The 18,671-nt window shown below is 31.3% G+C and overlaps 1 protein-coding gene across 1 annotated transcript in view; it reads left to right on the forward strand.

The window, feature by feature from the left end:
• Positions 1–18,372, forward strand: part of LOC132738328 (polyribonucleotide nucleotidyltransferase 1, mitochondrial-like) — a 31,566-nt gene extending 13,194 nt beyond the window's left edge. The window contains exons 12-23 of the mRNA XM_060725809.1: positions 273–446; positions 640–676; positions 1,772–1,838; positions 5,456–5,545; positions 6,754–6,905; positions 8,194–8,329; positions 12,132–12,221; positions 13,176–13,259; positions 13,819–13,925; positions 14,510–14,565; positions 15,541–15,619; positions 16,853–18,372. Of these exons, the coding sequence (XP_060581792.1) occupies positions 273–446; positions 640–676; positions 1,772–1,838; positions 5,456–5,545; positions 6,754–6,905; positions 8,194–8,329; positions 12,132–12,221; positions 13,176–13,259; positions 13,819–13,925; positions 14,510–14,565; positions 15,541–15,619; positions 16,853–17,008 (1,228 nt within the window). The 3' untranslated portion in view covers positions 17,009–18,372. The remainder of the gene's footprint in view (positions 1–272; positions 447–639; positions 677–1,771; positions 1,839–5,455; positions 5,546–6,753; positions 6,906–8,193; positions 8,330–12,131; positions 12,222–13,175; positions 13,260–13,818; positions 13,926–14,509; positions 14,566–15,540; positions 15,620–16,852) is intronic.
• Positions 18,373–18,671: the final 299 nt, after the last annotated feature.

Below are 18,671 nucleotides of genomic sequence, written 5' to 3' on the forward strand. Positions count from 1 at the left end.
TAACCTCTTTTGGTGTGGGTTCGATCCCTGGGAGATGATTTGGTAGTTTAGCACGGAGGAAGGTAGTCAAGTACTGGTGTAACTCTCCAGGAACGATGGTTAGGAAACTACCTGCCTATATGACTGAAATACTGTTTGTAATAGGCGTAAAATGAAACAAACAAGCCTATATGTCTGTATAAAAACTCTCAAAAATGTCCTTAACTATTGTGACACCCCCCAATTATTCCCAGTCACTTTCTGTTACATTACTTTACTTTTTTTTTTTGCAGATGTGATGGACGTTTAAAAGAAAATTTGAGAAATATAAGCTGTGAAGTAGACCTATACCCTCCTCTTCATGGCTCCGCCCTCTTTCAGAGAGGTCAAACTCAGGTCCTGAGTACTGTAGCCTTTGATTCAAAGTACAGAGGTTTCAAAAGTGATCCTATATCAGTACTGACAGGGTAAATACTTAACATATTTGTACTTTCTGAATATCTGTTATTATATTGATTATTCTTTTCCATTATTTTGAACTAAGCATGTAATTTTAATTAGTTTTTCATCCATCAGTTATTTTTTACTACCATCATTGTAAATTTTTTCATTTTCAGAAGTAATATTAAGTTGATCTTTTCTCTCTCTTTTTTTTTTTAGAGATACGAAAGAAAAGAACTTTATGCTACATTATGAGGTAAGCTTTTTCTTCCCTTTCTGTTCATCATAAGGAGAATTTCCTTAGCTATTTGATTATTTCTTTTTAAAAGAGATTATTTACACAGCACTTAGGTTGAACTTGCAAATATTTTACTGCCGGAAGGCTTAGATCTGTTCATTGTTTTGGACTGATTAAGAGGTCACTATAAAGATATGAGGTCTTAAGTACTGCATGCTATTTCACATGCACTACTCAAAATTTGCTAAGGATCACATTTTATAACTTATATGTTTTGTGTTCTAAGGATAGTACATAAACAAAAGGTTTTTGTACCAGAAATGTTAGTATTATTGATTTGTTGTAAAATTGACCATAGAAGTGTTTATTGATGTGTTGTTGTGGTTTGTTTGTTTGTTTGTTTGATTGGATTTTACGTTGCACTGACACAGTATAGGTCATATGGCGGCTTTCCAGCTTTACTGGTGGAGGAAGACCTCATGTGCCCTTCTGTGCATTATTTCAGGGAGTAATTGTGGTAAAAATAACTTGAGTGATGAAATTCAACATTTTAAGAAGACATCCTTTAGTTATGGATGTATGAAATATCCAACATTTCAGATTTTTAGCTACTTTAATAGCATGTATAATGGCCATGGGCATTAACTACAGCCTGACATAGCCACTACAGGCTGCTGATAAGCCTTTTGAGTTAATAGTGCAGGATTTGATCCAAAACCTCTATGAGAGACTGTCTGAGCTTGTGAACAGATAATGGTTGGACTAAGGGGAAACAAGCTGTTAGATTAAGGTCAGGTGATCATGTTGGCCAATCCATTCAGGCAATTTTTGGCATGCTCAAGATACCAGTTTTGTGATGAAGGCCCTGTGTGCATGGGCATTATTTTGCTTGCTTGAAAACTTTTGAAACCTGTTCATGCCCTGTATTTTAGATATAGAATAAGGTCAGTTACAAGCAATATAATTTTTAGTATCTTGAAAACTCTTGTATTTACAACGGACTGTTCCAAATTAATATTAGGATAAACCAATTACATATAGGATTCTGTCTACTAAATGTTATATTTGAATATTTATTTCATACACATTTTATATTTTGATACTCATCAACAGTTTCCATCCTATGCAGTAAATGAATTGAAGGCAGGGGGAAGTAAGAACAGACGAGAGTTAGGACATGGTAAGACCATTTTCATTATGTTTTCCCCACCCTCCACCCCATTTTTTGCAGCATCCACCCATCTGTTGTTTATCACGGCTAAACAAATTGAATGAAAGGCTGTTTTACTGTAAACAGAAGAAAATAGAACAAAAGACTTCATTCTGTAACAATTGATGTCTTAATTCATAATTAATTTGGAAGGAATATAACTTGGGTGGAGCTTTGAGTCACTGGGTTCAGTCCGAGTCACTTTTGGTAAAAATATTTTTTTACCTTTTTGCTCATGCAGCCTTTATTTATGGGTAGCACGAAATACCCAAATATACCCAAATATTGCCAAAATATACCAAAATATTGCCTAAATATACCCAAATATTGCCAATTTATACTAAAAATAAATGTTTATACTAAAACAGTGCTGTTATAATCATGAATACAATAAACACTTTCACTAAGATATAATCAAACATACCCAAATATACATTTTTAGCTCGACTTTTTTTTTTTTTTTAAAAAAAGTAGAGGTATTGTTATAGTCAGGTCGGCGTTGCCGTTGCCGTTGCCGTCCGAAAACTTGTACCTGGATCATAACTTTTTTATTTCTTGGTGTATTGTCTTCATACTTGGCCACAACAACCCTTGGGACAAGACCTTTCAGTAGACCACACTAACCTTGACCTTCATCCATAAATGACCTTGACCTTCAAGGTTAAAAGTCCAATTTTTGCTTGTTCATGCTGTTATTGGCTGTAACTTTGTTATTTTTGAATGGATTGTCTTCAAACTTGAACATAATAATCTTCAAGGATATTCCTTAAAAATAACCAGTCAGACCTTGACATTCACTCATCAATGACCTTGACTTTGAAGGTCAAATTATTTTGAAATTTTCATTTTTTTGGCTATTATTGGCTGTAACTTTGTTATTTTTGAATGGATTGTCTTCAAACTTGAACATAATAATCTTCAAAGATAACTGTTAAAAATATACAGAAAGACCTTGACCTTCACTCATTAATGACATTGTCTTTAAAGGTCAAATTATTGAAATTTTCATTGTTTTGGCGGTAACTGACTGTAACTTTGCTATTTTTGAAGGGATAAACTTCATATTATAACAGAACATTCTTAAGGACCAGACCTTGTTGTTTATCAAACCCAAATTTGCTTGGGCTCTTAAATGACCTTAACCTTGAAGGTTATATTACTGAATTTTCTCAGATTGTGCATTTATTGGTGTGTGTGTATGTATAGTATATGTATTATATATATATATATAAATGTGTGTGTGTATATATATATGTAAATATATATATATATATATATATATATACATATATATATATATGCATGTATATATATATATATATACACACACAGATATATATATATATATATATATATATATATATATATATAAATTGCGTCATTTTTTCTATTTTTAGAAATTGCATCATTTTTTTCTATTTTTAGAAATTGCGTCATTTTTTTCTATTTTTAGAAATTGCGTATATATATATATATATATATATATACATATATATATATATGCATGTATATATATATATATATATATATATATATATACACACACACAGATATATATATATATATATATATATATATATATATACATTGCGTCATTTTTTCTATTTTTAGAAATTGCGTCATTGTTGCTATTTTTAGAAATAGCTTCATTTTTTTCTATTTTTAGAAATTGCGTCATTTTTTTCTATTTTTAGAAATTGCGTCATTGTTGCTATTTTTTAGAAATTTACGTCATTTTTTCTATTTTTAGAAATTGCGTCATTTTTTTTCTATTTTTAGAAATTGCGTCATTGTTGCTATTTTTAGAATTTGTTGCTATTTTTAGAAATTGCGTCATTTTTTTTATTTTTAGAAATTGCGTCATTTTTTTTTCTATTTTTAGAAATTGCATCATTTTTTTCTATTTTTAGAAATTGCGTCATTTTTTCTATTTTTAGAAATTGCGTCATTGTTGCTATTTTTAGAAATTGCATCATTTTTTTCTATTTTTAGAAATTGCGTCATTTTTTCTATTTTTAGAAATTGCGTCATTGTTGCTATTTTTAGAAATTGCGTCATTTTTTCTATTTTTAGAAATTGCGTCATTGTTGCTATTTTTAGAATATGTTGCTATTTTTAGAAATTGCGTCATTTTTTTCTATTTTTAGAAATTGCGTCATTGTTGCTATTTTTAGAATTTGCGTCATTTTTTCTATTTTTAGAAATTGCGTCATTGTTGCTATTTTTAGAAATTGCGTCTTTTTTCTATTTTTAGAAATTGTGTCAATTTTTCTATTTTTAGAAATTGCATCATTGTTGCTATTTTTAGAAATTGTGTCACTTTTTTATTTTTAGAAATTATGTCATTTTTTTGTATTTTTAGAAATTGCGTCATTTTTTCTATTTTTAGAAATTGCGTCATGTTGCTATTTTAAGAAATTGCGTACTGTTGCTATTTTTAGAAATATGCTTAATGTTTCTATTCATATATATACAAAATATATAAAGAAAACTAATGTGACAAGACAGACCAACTAAATTTATAAAAAGGAAACGTTAATATATGTTCAAACCTTTGTATGTTTGCGTTTAGAAAAAGTAAAAAGTCGAGCGTTGCCCCCGCCCGGCGGTGGCTCTTGTTATATTGTGTTTTCAACCAAAATACTGTATATGTACTCCATTAAAGCTAAATTTTTTTTAAATAACATGGACACTTGTATATGATATAAAAATTCAACAAAAGTACACCTTAAAAATGTTAGTGTAGACAACATATACCATATCCGTATCTTGATTTAAAATTGCAAGTACATTCATAAAGAACCTATATTGTAGATAAGCAAATGTCACAACTTTATTTCCTTAAAACATCTTAACTGTCCATTTCAACGGAATGAATAAAAGTTATAGCAGGCTAAGTCATATTATTTTATAAATATTTATTTATTTCTCATTATAATCTATATTTTATACAAACAAAAATAAATATTGCTATATTTGGGTGTATTTGGGTATTTCGTGCCGTAGTTATTTATTGACTGATTTCTTGACTTTGATATTTGTTAGGAACATATCTTAGGTGGTGTTTAGTAGGAACATTAGTTTGAGTTTGGGATCAAAGTCAAGGTCACCAGTTCTCAAAATAGATTTTTTACACTTTTGCTCATACAGCCTTTATTTATTGATCCATGTTTTTCACATTTAGTATGTAGATACCTTGGGTAGTTCTCTCTTTTTGGTTGAAGTTTAGGGTCACTGGGTTCAATGTCAAGGTGTTACGCGTTACATATTCTTGATTAACCTTTATTCTCATGTTTAATATTTTTCAACTTCATCAAATAGCAATAACTTGCCAATTGACAATTTTTCTGAAAGATCAAAGGTAATGATTCTGTTAGGTTTGTATAATGTAATTATGTTAATCATTTTGTATTTAGTTATCTCCCCTTTTGTAACCGAGTAAATGGGTATTTATAAACTGTTTTTGGCAAATTAGATACTGAAAAGAATCTTGGCCAGGACATAAGTGTTTACATATGTGTTTATCAAACACAGGTTCTTGTTAATATTATAAAAACTTGCAGTGTGTGTTATTTTTTATATTTTAGGTGCATTGGCAGAGAAGGGCTTACGTGCAATAATTCCCGAAGAATTCCCATTCTGTATAAGACTTACTTGTGAAGTCTTAGAATCAAATGGTATTTTACTATTTTTGTTTATATGTTTTTGTGATTTTATATGCATGTATCACAGGCCTAAGAGCCTATAGGTTTGCCCTTTGTCTGCTTTTAATACATATATGGAAAAATTAGGAACAGTATTCCTATTTTAGTGTTTAAAAAGCAACTGTGCTAAACGTTTAACCGACTGTACTAAAAGAACTCCTAGATTTTAACAAACACTTTGTTACTTTATGACAAGATATGACATTTAGTTTGTATTTCCTTGTACTTGACAAAAATTACAAAAGATATCCAATTAGAGTAATTATTTTCCACTCAGGTATACAATATGATAACATGCTATAAAGGAAAAACACAGGTCTGTATGAAGGGGCGTGCATGGCCGAGTGGTTAAGGTCGTTGACTTCAAACCACTTGCCCCTCACCGCTGTGGGTTCGAATCCCGACAGGGCCTTTGGATTCTTTCATGTGAGGAAGCTATTCAGCTAGCTTACTGAACGTCGTTGGTTCTACTCAGGTGCCCGTTCGTGCCTGAAATAATGCACGGAAGGGCACCTGAGGTCTTCCTCCACCAGTAAAGCTGGAACGTCGCGATATGACCTATACTGTGTCGATGTGACGTTAAACCCAAAACAAACAAACAAAGGTCTGTATGACTAAATTAAAAACAGAATGTCATAACTTGTCATAGTAAAACAAAGGTAATATATAAAATATTTTTTTAACTTCTTTTGCAATTAGTTTAATACTAACCTTGGTTACCTGTAATTGAACTTTCTAACCAGTTTTTTGGCTAAAAACTGACAGATTCTGTTTAAACAGACAAATGTGACACTCCTAATTTTCCTAATTTTGTTATTCCTTCTGATCAGAAGCACTGTTTGAAAATGACTGCGTCAGGTGGTACTAAAACTTAAGAAAAGGGTTTTAAAGTAAAAAGACAGCTGTTTCATTAGAACTGTTAATTTTTTTTCAATAAAAAAAACTAAAAGGTTTTGGTTTTGTTTTGTTTTTTTCTTTAAACAATAGTTTAACATTGTCAGACAGTTTTGTGTTTACTCTATAAATTCTATACTCCTTGTAGGACTTTCTTAAACTTAGTTCACCTTTCAAAGATTATAGGTGGTTCTACATAAAATCCTATATCAGAGTGATGATATGGATATTCGTGACTCTTTGTTTGATCTATAATAAAGTAATAATTTTCTGGTACCCATTTTCAGGATCATCCTCAATGGCATCTATATGTGGAGGAAGTTTAGCTCTGATGGATGCTGGGGTCAATATAAAGGAACCAGCAGCAGGTATTGCCATAGGACTGGTAACAAATGAAGAATCAGACCCGAAAGAATACCATCTTCTTGCAGACATTTCTGTATGTTCATGTTTTCACAAAATAAATATTAGCTTTGTTGTCATGGTGATCTTTTGTGATGTCCATTGTCTGTAAACAATATATCTTGTCTGCATGATAACAGGTTTTTTAGCTTGACTATTTGAAGAATAGGGAGAGCATTTGTGTCACATTTGGTTAAGTTTTTGTATGCAAGTTGGTACATGTATCTCTAAAACTACTACAGGGTATGGGTTGAATTTTCACACTCATACTTAAGAGGTCTCATACTCATAGGTCACTATCCAAGGCCCATAATTTTAACCTGACTTTGACAGAATTATGTTTTTTTGAATTTACAAAATTTTACTTTATCCAGGCTCTTGTTTTATTATCAAGCACTGAACATAGTTGAGCATGTAGTCATACCAACAGCTCTTGTTTTAGATTCAGTTTTAAAGAAATAAGTTTAACTGTACAACTTGAACCAGTTTTGATTTTGAAGTGACCAAATACTATCCTATACATGTATGTCAGAGTTATGGCCCATACTCTTAAAGGGCGTCTGTTTTAGCATAATCTGTTTGGTAGAAATTTTATTCTTCATTTTACTTGAACCCGCACGGTACTTTTATCACATGGGATTATTATAATGGATCAACATTCCGACTTTTAAATAAATTATACTGTTGTTTGGTGATATGGTTTAAATGTTTTCCTTCCAGATTTTCTCTTGTTCATATTACATTTTGTAAAAACTAACACAATGAGAAAACATTTAAAATATCTTTGTCTTATGTCATTATGTGTTGAGAATAGATAATTGACATGTAATATGGCAGAGTGGCTATCAAGTTTTTATCATTCTTTCACCCAATTTTCCATTATATTGAATCTTGGCAAAACCATTCATCACTTTCAGGAAAAGTATCAAAAACTGTAATGACTGATTAAATAGGTAACAGAGCAAAGACAGCCTGATCAGACTACCTGATCTTGATCTATACTAGTAGCAATGGTAGAATCTGTTATCACATGGAGGCTAAGAGTTAAGATAAAATTATAAAGTATCAATAAGTTTATATCAGAACTACTTTTGAAAGGTGATTTTCATTGTTCAGGTGCCATTTATCTGCAACATTCAGTATTTATTGTACGGAAGTGTTGTGATAAAAAGAATAGATTAAATGATTCACACTGTCTGTCTATCTGCAGATACATACTGAGGTACATACTGTATCATGAGCTTGTATCATATCATGAGTTGATCAATTCATTACACCGGTGACCCCATAGTCTTGTATCATGAATAAATTCTTTTACTTTTTAGGGTTTTGAAGATTTTTATGGAGAGATGGATATGAAAATAGGAGGAACAGTATCAGGCTTGACTGCCATACAAATGGATCTTAAAAACTCTGGGATTCCTCTTGATACCGTATGTGAAGCAGTGGACCTTGCTAAAAGTAAGAATTTCTTGTCCAGAATAAATTAAATGTTATTGAGATTTTGATCTCTCCTTGTTAGATGTAAAGTAGGGATTTCATCTCTGAACATTCAAATCACAATTTAGTGTCCTGATTAATTTTTTATTTCAACATTTTTTATGTTTACTTTACACTTTAAAATAATTATATTTTTGTATAATGGTGTAATCAATAATGAGAAAATGTTTATAAGAAACACTTAATTAAGAAAGGATGTTAATTTATGTCATTTTACTTTGAAAATGGTGGCAAAAAATAGGTATGTCATATCAGCTAAGAATAAAACAATGATCAAAACACTCTGATAGGATCTGGATATCCAGATGGCGATTTCTGCTCCAAATGACATCCCTAGTGTAAAATCAAACAAAATTTAATGGGTAGATTAAGGGTTAACAAGCTTCCTATCACAACAGTTACTGTTTTTAGCTCACCTGAGCAATGCTCAGGGTGAGCTATTGTGATCGCCCTGTGTCCGTCGTCGTGCGTCGTCAACTTTTCACATAAACAACATCTCCTCAGAAACCAATGACTGCACATCAACCAAACTTTGCAGAAATGATCCTTGGGTGGTCCCCTTTCAAAGTTGTTCAAATGGTTCCGGTCTGTTGCATATGTAGGTCACAGGGCCAGAAAAGGATTTCAAAAAAACACAAAATTAAAAAAAATCTTCTTTGTCTGAAAGTACATGGGCCAGAGCTTTGATTTTTGGTCTATGGTATCATCTATGGGTCCTCTACCAAAGTTGTTCAAATTTTGTCCCTACTGTAAAATTGGCCCCGCCCCGGGGGGTCATAGGTTTTTCCTTATATGTCTATAGGTAAATCTAAAAAAATCTTCTTCTCTGATTTGGCAAAGGCTACAGATTAGATATTTGGCATGAAACATTGTGTAGTAGACCTCTATCAAGATTGTTGAAATAATGGCCCTAGGGTCAAAATTGGTCCCGCCCCAAGGGTTCATTGATTTTCATTACATACATATAGTGAAAACTTGAAAAATCTTCTGGTCTGAAAGTAAATGGCCTAGAGCTTTGATTTTTGGTATATGGTATCATCTATGGGTCCTCTACCAAAGTTGTTCAAAATTTGTCCCTAGTGTCAAAAATTGGCCCTGCCCCGGGGGGTCATAGGTTTTTCCTTATATGTATATAGTAAATCTAAAAAAATCTTCTTCTCTGATTTGGCAAAGGCTACAGATTAGATATTTGGCATGAAACATTGTGTAGTAGACCTCTATCAAGATTGTTGAAATAATGGCCCTAGGGTCAAAATTGGTCCCGCCCCAAGGGTTCATTGATTTTCATTACATACATATAGTGAAAACTTGAAAAATCTTCTGGTCTGAAAGTAAATGGCCTAGAGCTTTGATATTTGGTCTATGGTATCATCTGAAGGTCCAGTACCAAAGTTGTACAAATTTTGTCCCTAGTGTCAAAATTGGCCCCGCCCCGGGGGGTCATAGGTTTCTAAATATGTATATAGTAAAACATAAAAAAATCTTCTTCTCTGAATTGGCAAAGGCTACAGGTAAGATATTTGGCATGAAACATTGTGTGGTAGACCTCTACCAAGATTGTTCAAATAATGGCCCTAGGGTCAAAATTGGCCCCGCCCTTGGGGGTCATTGATTTTCATTATATACATATAGTGAAAACTTGAAAAATCTTATGGTCTGAAAGTAAATGGCCTAGAGCTTTGATATTTGGTCTATGGTATCATTTATAGATCCAAAACCAAAGTTGTTCAAATTTTTTTCCTAGAATAAAAGTCGGCCCCGCCCTGGGGGTCATTGATTTTCCCTATATGTATATAGTAAAAACTTAAAAAATCTTCTTTTAAAGAACCCAAAGAGCTAGAGCTAAGATATTTAGCATAAAACATCTTCTAATGGGTGTCTACCAAGTTTGTTCAAATAAAAGCCCTGGGGTCAAAATTGGCCCCGCCCCAGGGGGTCATTGATTTTCCCTATATGCATATAGTAAAAACTTAAAAAAATTTCTTTGAAAGAACCAAAGAGCTAGAGCTAAGATATTTAGCATGAAACATGTTCTAATGGATGTTTACCATGTTCGTTCAAATAAGAGCCCTGGGGTCAAAATTGGCCCCGCCCCGGGGGTCATTCATTAGCCTCGACTTTTTTTTTTAGATATATACAAATAATATATATACATACATATATATATATATATATATATATATATATATATATATATATATATATATATATATGTATCTTTATTGTATATATATATCTTATATTTATATATATATAGACATAAAAAATCTTCTTTTAGAAAACCCAATAAGCTAGACCTTAGATGTTTAGAATGAAACATTTTCTAATGAGTGTCAACCAAGTTTGTTCAAATAAAAGCCCTGGGGTTTAAACTGGCCCCGCTCCGGGGGCCTATATACAGGTGAGCGACTTTGGGCCATCATGGCCCTCTTGTTTGGTTATGTCAGATACTGATGACTGCAATGTAGTCCAGTGGAAACATTACCTGAGCATTCAAAAAGTTTATGACGTTTTTAGCTCGATTTTCAGAGCTATTGTCCTTACCAACATGTCGGCATTGTAAATGATATTAGTTAAGGCATAAAATGTTTAAAATAAAACAATCAGTGTTTTTTTTCACTTTTGGGGGAAGGGGGTCGGTGCCCATTGGAGGGGGAAAATGCAATAGGAGGGGGATTTTTATATGGATCTAAAATATTGATGTGTCACATGATAAACTTGTTGGGATACCAGGAGTAGCTCCCCTTACCTATATGAAAAACCTTGCTTAACAGTAAGTCTTACAGGCATAAAATAAAGCATTTTTCGGCAGTTAGTTATATTCATTGCAGGCAAACTTGGGCTGCCATATTATAGGGGGAAATTTCAGCTTTGAGGGGGGAAAAAAACATACTTTTTTGAGGGGGGAATGGGGAGAATTTTGCCGAATATTTTGGTGAAAAAAAACACTGACAATGTTTCAAAAGTTATTTTAAACATTTTACATTATTAAACTTTATCCTATTTTTGACCTTGTTAGTTGAAACATTTAATGTATATGAACCTTGATGTGCTCTATTGGTCACACCCATTTCCAAGCTAAAAGGTCAAAGGTTAAGGTCACAAGGATTTGTAATAACAAAACATTAAACTGGCCTTTAAATTGAAATGCATTGACTAAAAACTTGTAACATGATTTGTTGATGCATCTTCACGAGTTCTGTCTGCTGCACCTATTTTTGTATTAAAAAGGTTAAGGTCTATGTGATCTTTATTTCAAATAATCACCTTATTTAGAAAATATACAGTTTACAATCAAGCACTGAGAAAGAGTGGAGCTTGGTGCTCTTCAGAAATCTCTTTCTGGAAGATGAGATAGTGAAGATATGATAACTGGTGGGTGCTGCTCTATTTCCCATGAGCAATTCTGAAAAATCAAGATGGCAGAAAATCATAGACAAAACTAGCTAAAGAATTTTGAATGGTGTGAACAAAAAGCTTGGATTATATACAGAGAATAAAAATGGTTTATATAAACCAAGAAAAAATATATATTTTAGTTAAATAATTCAGAATAGTTTCAAAACAGCAGCCACCATAATGTAAAATAATTTCTTTTAAAACTTAACATACATAATTCACATTTCATGATTTGAAACAAAAAATACATATTTTATGTTTGGAACAAAAGCCTTAGGGGAGTAGCTTTATATTGGGTATTCATGTTACATTGACCTACATATAACAGAATAAAATGTTAAAATTATATTTTTTTATTTTGCAGAAAAGATATCTCATATTATTAGTATAATGAAAAAACAGTCCAAGCTTGAAGCCCCAAGAAACACCATGAAAAAATGTAGACCAGTTATAGGTAAGATGGTAATAATAAAGACCATTACTTTTATTATGGACTTAGTCTGGTAATAATGAAAACCATTACTTTTATTTGGGCTCTTAACTTGTAATTTACCATGGTTAGTTTAAATTTTCTAGAACTCGGCAGTCATTTATGTAAGATATAATCTTTCTATAAATCTTTAATCATAATGTTACGCTTGGCATTTATTTGTTGAGGGAAAACAAACCTAAATTCACCCACAGGGCAGTTGTTAATGTAGGATCTAATCATACTGCACTGAATAACAAGCTGACCTGGATTAATTAATCATTAATGCTAGAACTGGGCAGTTGTTGGTTTAAACATATTTATTTAAGCTTGATTGCGAAACAAATTCTTACAACTTATATTAATCACTTTCGAGTCCGCTTCCTGGAACCAACAAGTACTGGTATCATATGAAGAAACATGGTCATGACCTGATTAGGGCTCGAACCCACGATCCCTGTGTTGAGAGGCAACCTTAACCACTAGGCCACCACTCCCCTTGAGCAGTTGTTTATTAAGGATCTGGTCATATTGCATTAAATTACAAGCTGGCCTGGATCTAAACTGTTAGCATAGTAAAGGCATATATACTGCTATCATGTAGAAAGGTAATATTGCCCTGTTTGTATTCTGGTTCAGAAAAGAAAAATTTGAGCCTTTATTGGTTTCCAAAAAACTTTATTAGGGTATAAAGGTATACAGTACATGTATATGAAATAAATAGCCGTTTGATGATTTGTGTATAATTCAGTTTTATCAGGACACTCTAAGCTGTTACATGCATTTCAGCCAATTTTTCAGGTAGCCTTCCTCAAATGAAATCTTAAATTTCAATTAGAGTATAAATAGAAAATGTAAGACACTTTTACAAGTTTTATTCTTATTTTAAAAGATAATTTTGTGCTTTTGTGTTTTCACAAACACTTAATTTATTTCCAGAAAAATTAACTGTTACACCAACGCAGGCTCGTTCATTTGCTGGTGTAGGTGGAATTAATTTCAAGAGGTTGCAGTCAGAAACAGGTAAGACAAATTGTTTTTAATATCCTCCGCACAATGAAAGTTTTATGAGGGGTAAACTGCTTTTCGAGTGGCCGTCCACCTGAATGTCTAGGTGTTTGGTGTAGTTTGTGAAGATTTTGGACTTTTGAGAGGCTAAAATTGGCCTCTAAGGTCGGTCTTGAGGTAAATTGTAACCAATGCTGAAAAGCCTTTGACTCTATCTCAATCCATCGAGAAGTTGCAGCACTTTGAAATCAGTTTTGATGGAAAAAAATCAATGCAAAATAGTGATTTTTGGCAATTTTGAGATGTCCCCTCATTGCCATGGTAACAGGAAATGCTATGGTCCAGTCAACATTTGTGCAAAGTTTGATCGGTATTGAAGCATTTTTTATTTTTTGTTTTATAGCAATTTCAACTTGTAACAGGAGGCTTTTCAATGAAAACAGCCATTTTTCACAAAATGCTCGTGCAGTAATGCGTTAAAGTGGTGTGTTAAACAAACAATTTATTTTAAGCATATTTAAACTTTTTTTAGTATGTTTCAATTAATCACACAGTATTTCAATTCTGTTTTCAGGTGTATTAATCCAAAATGTAGATGATAATACCTATGAAATATTTGCACCCAATAAAGATGCTATGGATGAGGCTATGCTAATGATTGATGACATACTTGAAAGCAAGGTCTGTTTAGTATTTCCTTCATAATGTACATCATTCTCTGGTTTAACCCTTACAATGCTTAATATTTTAAATGGACATCACCATCCTGCTAAAAACTTTAAATAGACTTGTACATCATACAATCTGGACAAAACTATACATTATTTTTAGGGAACAATTTTAAAATATATACTGACTGAATTTGTGAAGAGTGCCTGCTGGAACTGGGAGTTACTAGCCTTTGCCAACATTAAAGAGCCAGGCTATCTTGTATGTCTGTGCAGTCTGAACTGGCTCTTTAATGTTGATGGATCAATGTCCTGATTTGTTTTCATGTTCATGGAGTTGCAACATTGCCCAAATTTGTTCTTTATGTTAAATGAGTGATAACATCCTCATTTGTGTTTTATATTCATACAGTTGCAACATTGTCATATATAATTTGTTCTTTATATTCATTAACAACAATATTGCATGAAAATTCATTTATATTTTTTTTTGAAGGAAATTGAAGAAATTAGCAAATCTATATAAAGGAAAAGTTTCTTTATTCAAGGCTTCTTTTATATTATTAGTAATAAAATGTATGTTTTTTTCAATTTCAGAAAGCACCAGAACTTGAATTTTCTGCTGTTTATGAGGCATTAATTACAGAGATAAAGTAAGGATGTTTAACTTGATGATTATTACAATTATTAACTCTTTTAATAATCTATTTTATGGATTTTATATTTAAAAAAGGTCAGTTATCAGTCAAAGGTATTAAGAAAATTAATGTGACAATGACAATAGCTTTTATAAACATTAAACAATTTATTTTTTTTATTAACATTGTACAAATGTTTATTTTTTTTTTATTAACATTGTACAAATGTTTATAGCAATAAATGATAAAAAAATTTAAGAAAATTAATGTTTAGCATCAGATATGTCTGTTTGACTTTATATTTATGATAAAAATTGTTTTTGACACCTGTAGCAGACAAAAGAATTAACCCACATGGTATTGGTCATAACTATTAGCTTGTCAGTTTCGAAGAAAATTTTTTGCTTTAATGATTGCCGTGTTAACTTTGTTGATGTAGTCCTGGTGTAAAAACATTTGAAAAGGTATCAACTTAAAACATGTCATACCTGCAAGTCTTGACAAGAGGCACTTGTAAGACAAGGGGAATTATTCTGAAAGCTATATTTTTGGCATTATGCCACTTTTTTACTTAGCATTTTTGTCATATTTAATTATTTCAAAACTATCAAAGCTATTAACTGGAAATTTGTAATACTTATAAATCATGACAAGGTACAGTTGTATGAAAAGGGGCATTATCCTGAATGTAATACTTTTAGATGTTTTGCCCCCTTTAAAAGTTATAATATTTATTAATTTGGTTATTGATAGTGGATGCCCTTTACAGACGAGTGTTTACACTGCATGCGGTGCTCTTGTTAACTTTAATAGTTGTAAAACTTGATTATTTATACGTGTTGATATAAAAGATGATTGTTAACTTGACATGCGGGGCTCCTGTTTAATGTACATTTTCAGTTCATGAAACTTTTCATTACCTAGAATTGAAATATAAATTTTTGACTTGATTTAGTGGAAATAAGGTTTTGAACATTATTATGATTTCAGAGACTTTGGTGTTATGGTACAATTACATCCTGCAATGGAGCCAGTATTATTACATAATTCACAGTTAGATCATAGACGGGTAATTATAGTTTTATCAGTCCAGATTAAAGTGATACTATGCTCATCCAAGTGTAAATTTTGAGTGTAAAAATAAACGTGAAAATAACTTTACAATTTGCCATTATCGTTTTCAAGTTTTTATTTTGATATGCAAAATTAATAATTAATTCATTGAAATATCTATGAATAGCCTTCGGAATTTATCAATGGTTTCCAATTTATAAAAGGAGTTGGGCAGTCTTTTTTATATTTTAGGTAGTTTTATTTATTTGTTCCTAAACTTTGTCATTATCAATTACTGGTAAATGAACAGAAAAAAAAGAGCATAATGTCACTTTAAAGGAGGGACAACTTAATGCATTGAACATGGCATTACTTTTGTCTTTCATTCTGTATACAGCTTTGTTCACACAGAAGAATTATTTCACGAGATAATGAAGGGCATGGACTTTGTACCACAATCTTGTGGCCACCTTGCACAATGTGGTCATTTATTTTACCTGACATTGGTTCTACTCAAGTTTCTGTCCAAAAATACTAAGTAGCTTGCAAAGTTAGAAAGTCAAGCCACTTCTTAATCCTTTATTTAGAGATGCATTAAATAATAATAAATAACCTCAAAAATGAAATTGTTGAAATATTGTTTATAAATAGGAAATTATAACCTTGCAAAATGTCAGTTGTCATTTGTACTGGTAAAATTGTGTACAAATTTTGTAGAAATAACAGAAAATTATTATTTTTAGATGAAAAAAGGATGTAACTTTAACTTCATATTGCAACTGAAAAAAAATCTTAATCAGAAGTTTTACACATAATTTGCAACTGGAATTAATTGTTACAAATTAAAAGAAAATTGAAAAATTTAAACCTCCCAAAACATTTTTAAACAAATTCCAATGTTTAAAAATTTTAAAAAAGGAAATAAGTTGTTTAAGAAAGGGTGGTTTTCTTGAGAAAAAAATCATATATGTGCATAGCCCAAATGATATGTAATTAAACTACCCCATATTTTCCTTATTGATTATAATATATTTAAATATTTATGATTTAGATCCTGAAAACAGTCTGATAATCATAGATATTTAAAAGACAATGCATTGCAGTCAAATATGTTAGTGTTATGTGAAGTAAATTATAAGATTTATATACTAACATGTTTTGGGGTATGGTAGGGAGTGGGGATTTATGATATTTTATTGTAAAGAAAGTCAGTTCATATTGAAATATTTATGTTAATGTACAACTTCAGGTTTCTCACCCTAGTGCTCTTGGACTTGAGGTTGGTCAGAAAATTTCTGTAAAATATTTTGGCAGAGACCCAACAACTGGGGCAGTTCGATTATCGAAAAAAGTTTTAACTGCACCATCAGCCAGAACCTACAAGTTTATAAAAGATGAGAGCTGATAGAACAACTAGGGCTAATTGGGAAAATGTTTTAATCATCGTCATGAGTGCTTTTCAGCAAAGAAAGGATCTCGTAAACAGCTGACGTCAAAAGCAGCTGACATATAGTGTAGGTAATGTCTACATAAAAGCTACTGTAAGAGATTGCTGTAAATAAGAGTTAGTGATCAACATAGTACAAGAAAAAACAGTGAAATGAGTTACAAAATCTGTGATAGAAAAACTAAAATTTCATGAGAAACTCTGTTGGTCTTTAAGTGGCTTAAAACAGGGCAGGAACAGACATGTTGAAAGATTGTCTTTCAAAGAAAAAAACAGAAAAATATTCTAGTGTTTTATTATTTTTCTTGATACCACAGATTCAACTCTGTACTTGTTTACAAACCATTGTGGAATTTTGTTGAAAAATTGTGTCTATAATTTTGTAAGTTATTTATTTACATTAAATGATTATAAAAAATGCTAAACAAATTAGATTTGTTTCGATGTGGAATACATATACATGGACATGAATCAACTTGTAACAAATAATCAGAGTTTTTGTTTGTATTAAATTGTATGTGTGTTTTTAAACTACATGTCAACTTTTAGTACATGTCAATATACATGTAGTATGAATTTTGAATATGTTTTAAAATAAAACATTAAAATCTATTCATATTCATATAAGATCCTCCCAGGTTAGGTGGTCAGATTGTGGTGTCATGTTGGAGACAAATCGTATCACTGATTAAGGGAATTGATTTGTACAAATGTGACTGTCACTTGTGAGGGATAAAACAAGGATGGCTATGATAGAAGGACTTTGTATTTGTTAGTTGCTACTATAGGTATTTCTTTGCTGCTGGTATTTGATTAAAGTTTTGATGAAACAAGTACAAGTATAATAATCAGTGAATTATTGATTATATTGTCTTTATCTTACTGAAAAACTTTTTTAATCATAAAACTTTACTTTATTCAGACTAGGTATGTGGGAAATTCCAGTATCAATAAGAAATATGATTGTACAAGCATTATATGAATATTTAATTTTGTAGACATAATAGAAATACTTCCTAGGATATCAGGTCATAAAAATTGAACCATGTTTTTCACCCCCATTTAATTACGAATGCAGTAGGCTACCAAAAAACTTTTTGTTGCTCATTTTCAAGCTGTACGGCATCAATCTTTATTTTCATAAATCAAACTTATATTTATGATAAGTATGAGAAGTGTTTTTTTGGAATATTTGAATTATAGTTCTGCCCTAACACTGCAGTATAAAGCAAAGACTGTGCTTTATAATGTTTACTGATTTAAAATTTGTATCTTTGATATAATATCTCTAGAATTTATTATGGACCGTATAAATGGAAGCTTGATTGACAAAATCCTCTCCCAATCAAATTGACACAGAACTAATGGCTGAAGTTACAACGTTTCAACAGTGTACCTATATACTATTGATGGCATTACATCATTTTGTTTCATGCTGTAATGCTTTTATATTTTTAGATTATTTTTGATATTAAAATTTTGACTGTTCATACAGGAATAAAGGAGTACTTTTTATAATTGAGACTTTTCACTAGCAGGCAATTTTGAAAAGTTATTGATATATGTGATGTTAAAGAAATATGTTACCCTTAAGATATGAAATAAATGTTTGCCAAATCAT

The sequence above is a fragment of the Ruditapes philippinarum genome, unplaced genomic scaffold (assembly GCF_026571515.1).
Source record: "Ruditapes philippinarum isolate M1 unplaced genomic scaffold, ASM2657151v2 ctg195_1_1_1_1, whole genome shotgun sequence".
NCBI lineage: Eukaryota > Metazoa > Mollusca > Bivalvia > Venerida > Veneridae > Ruditapes > Ruditapes philippinarum.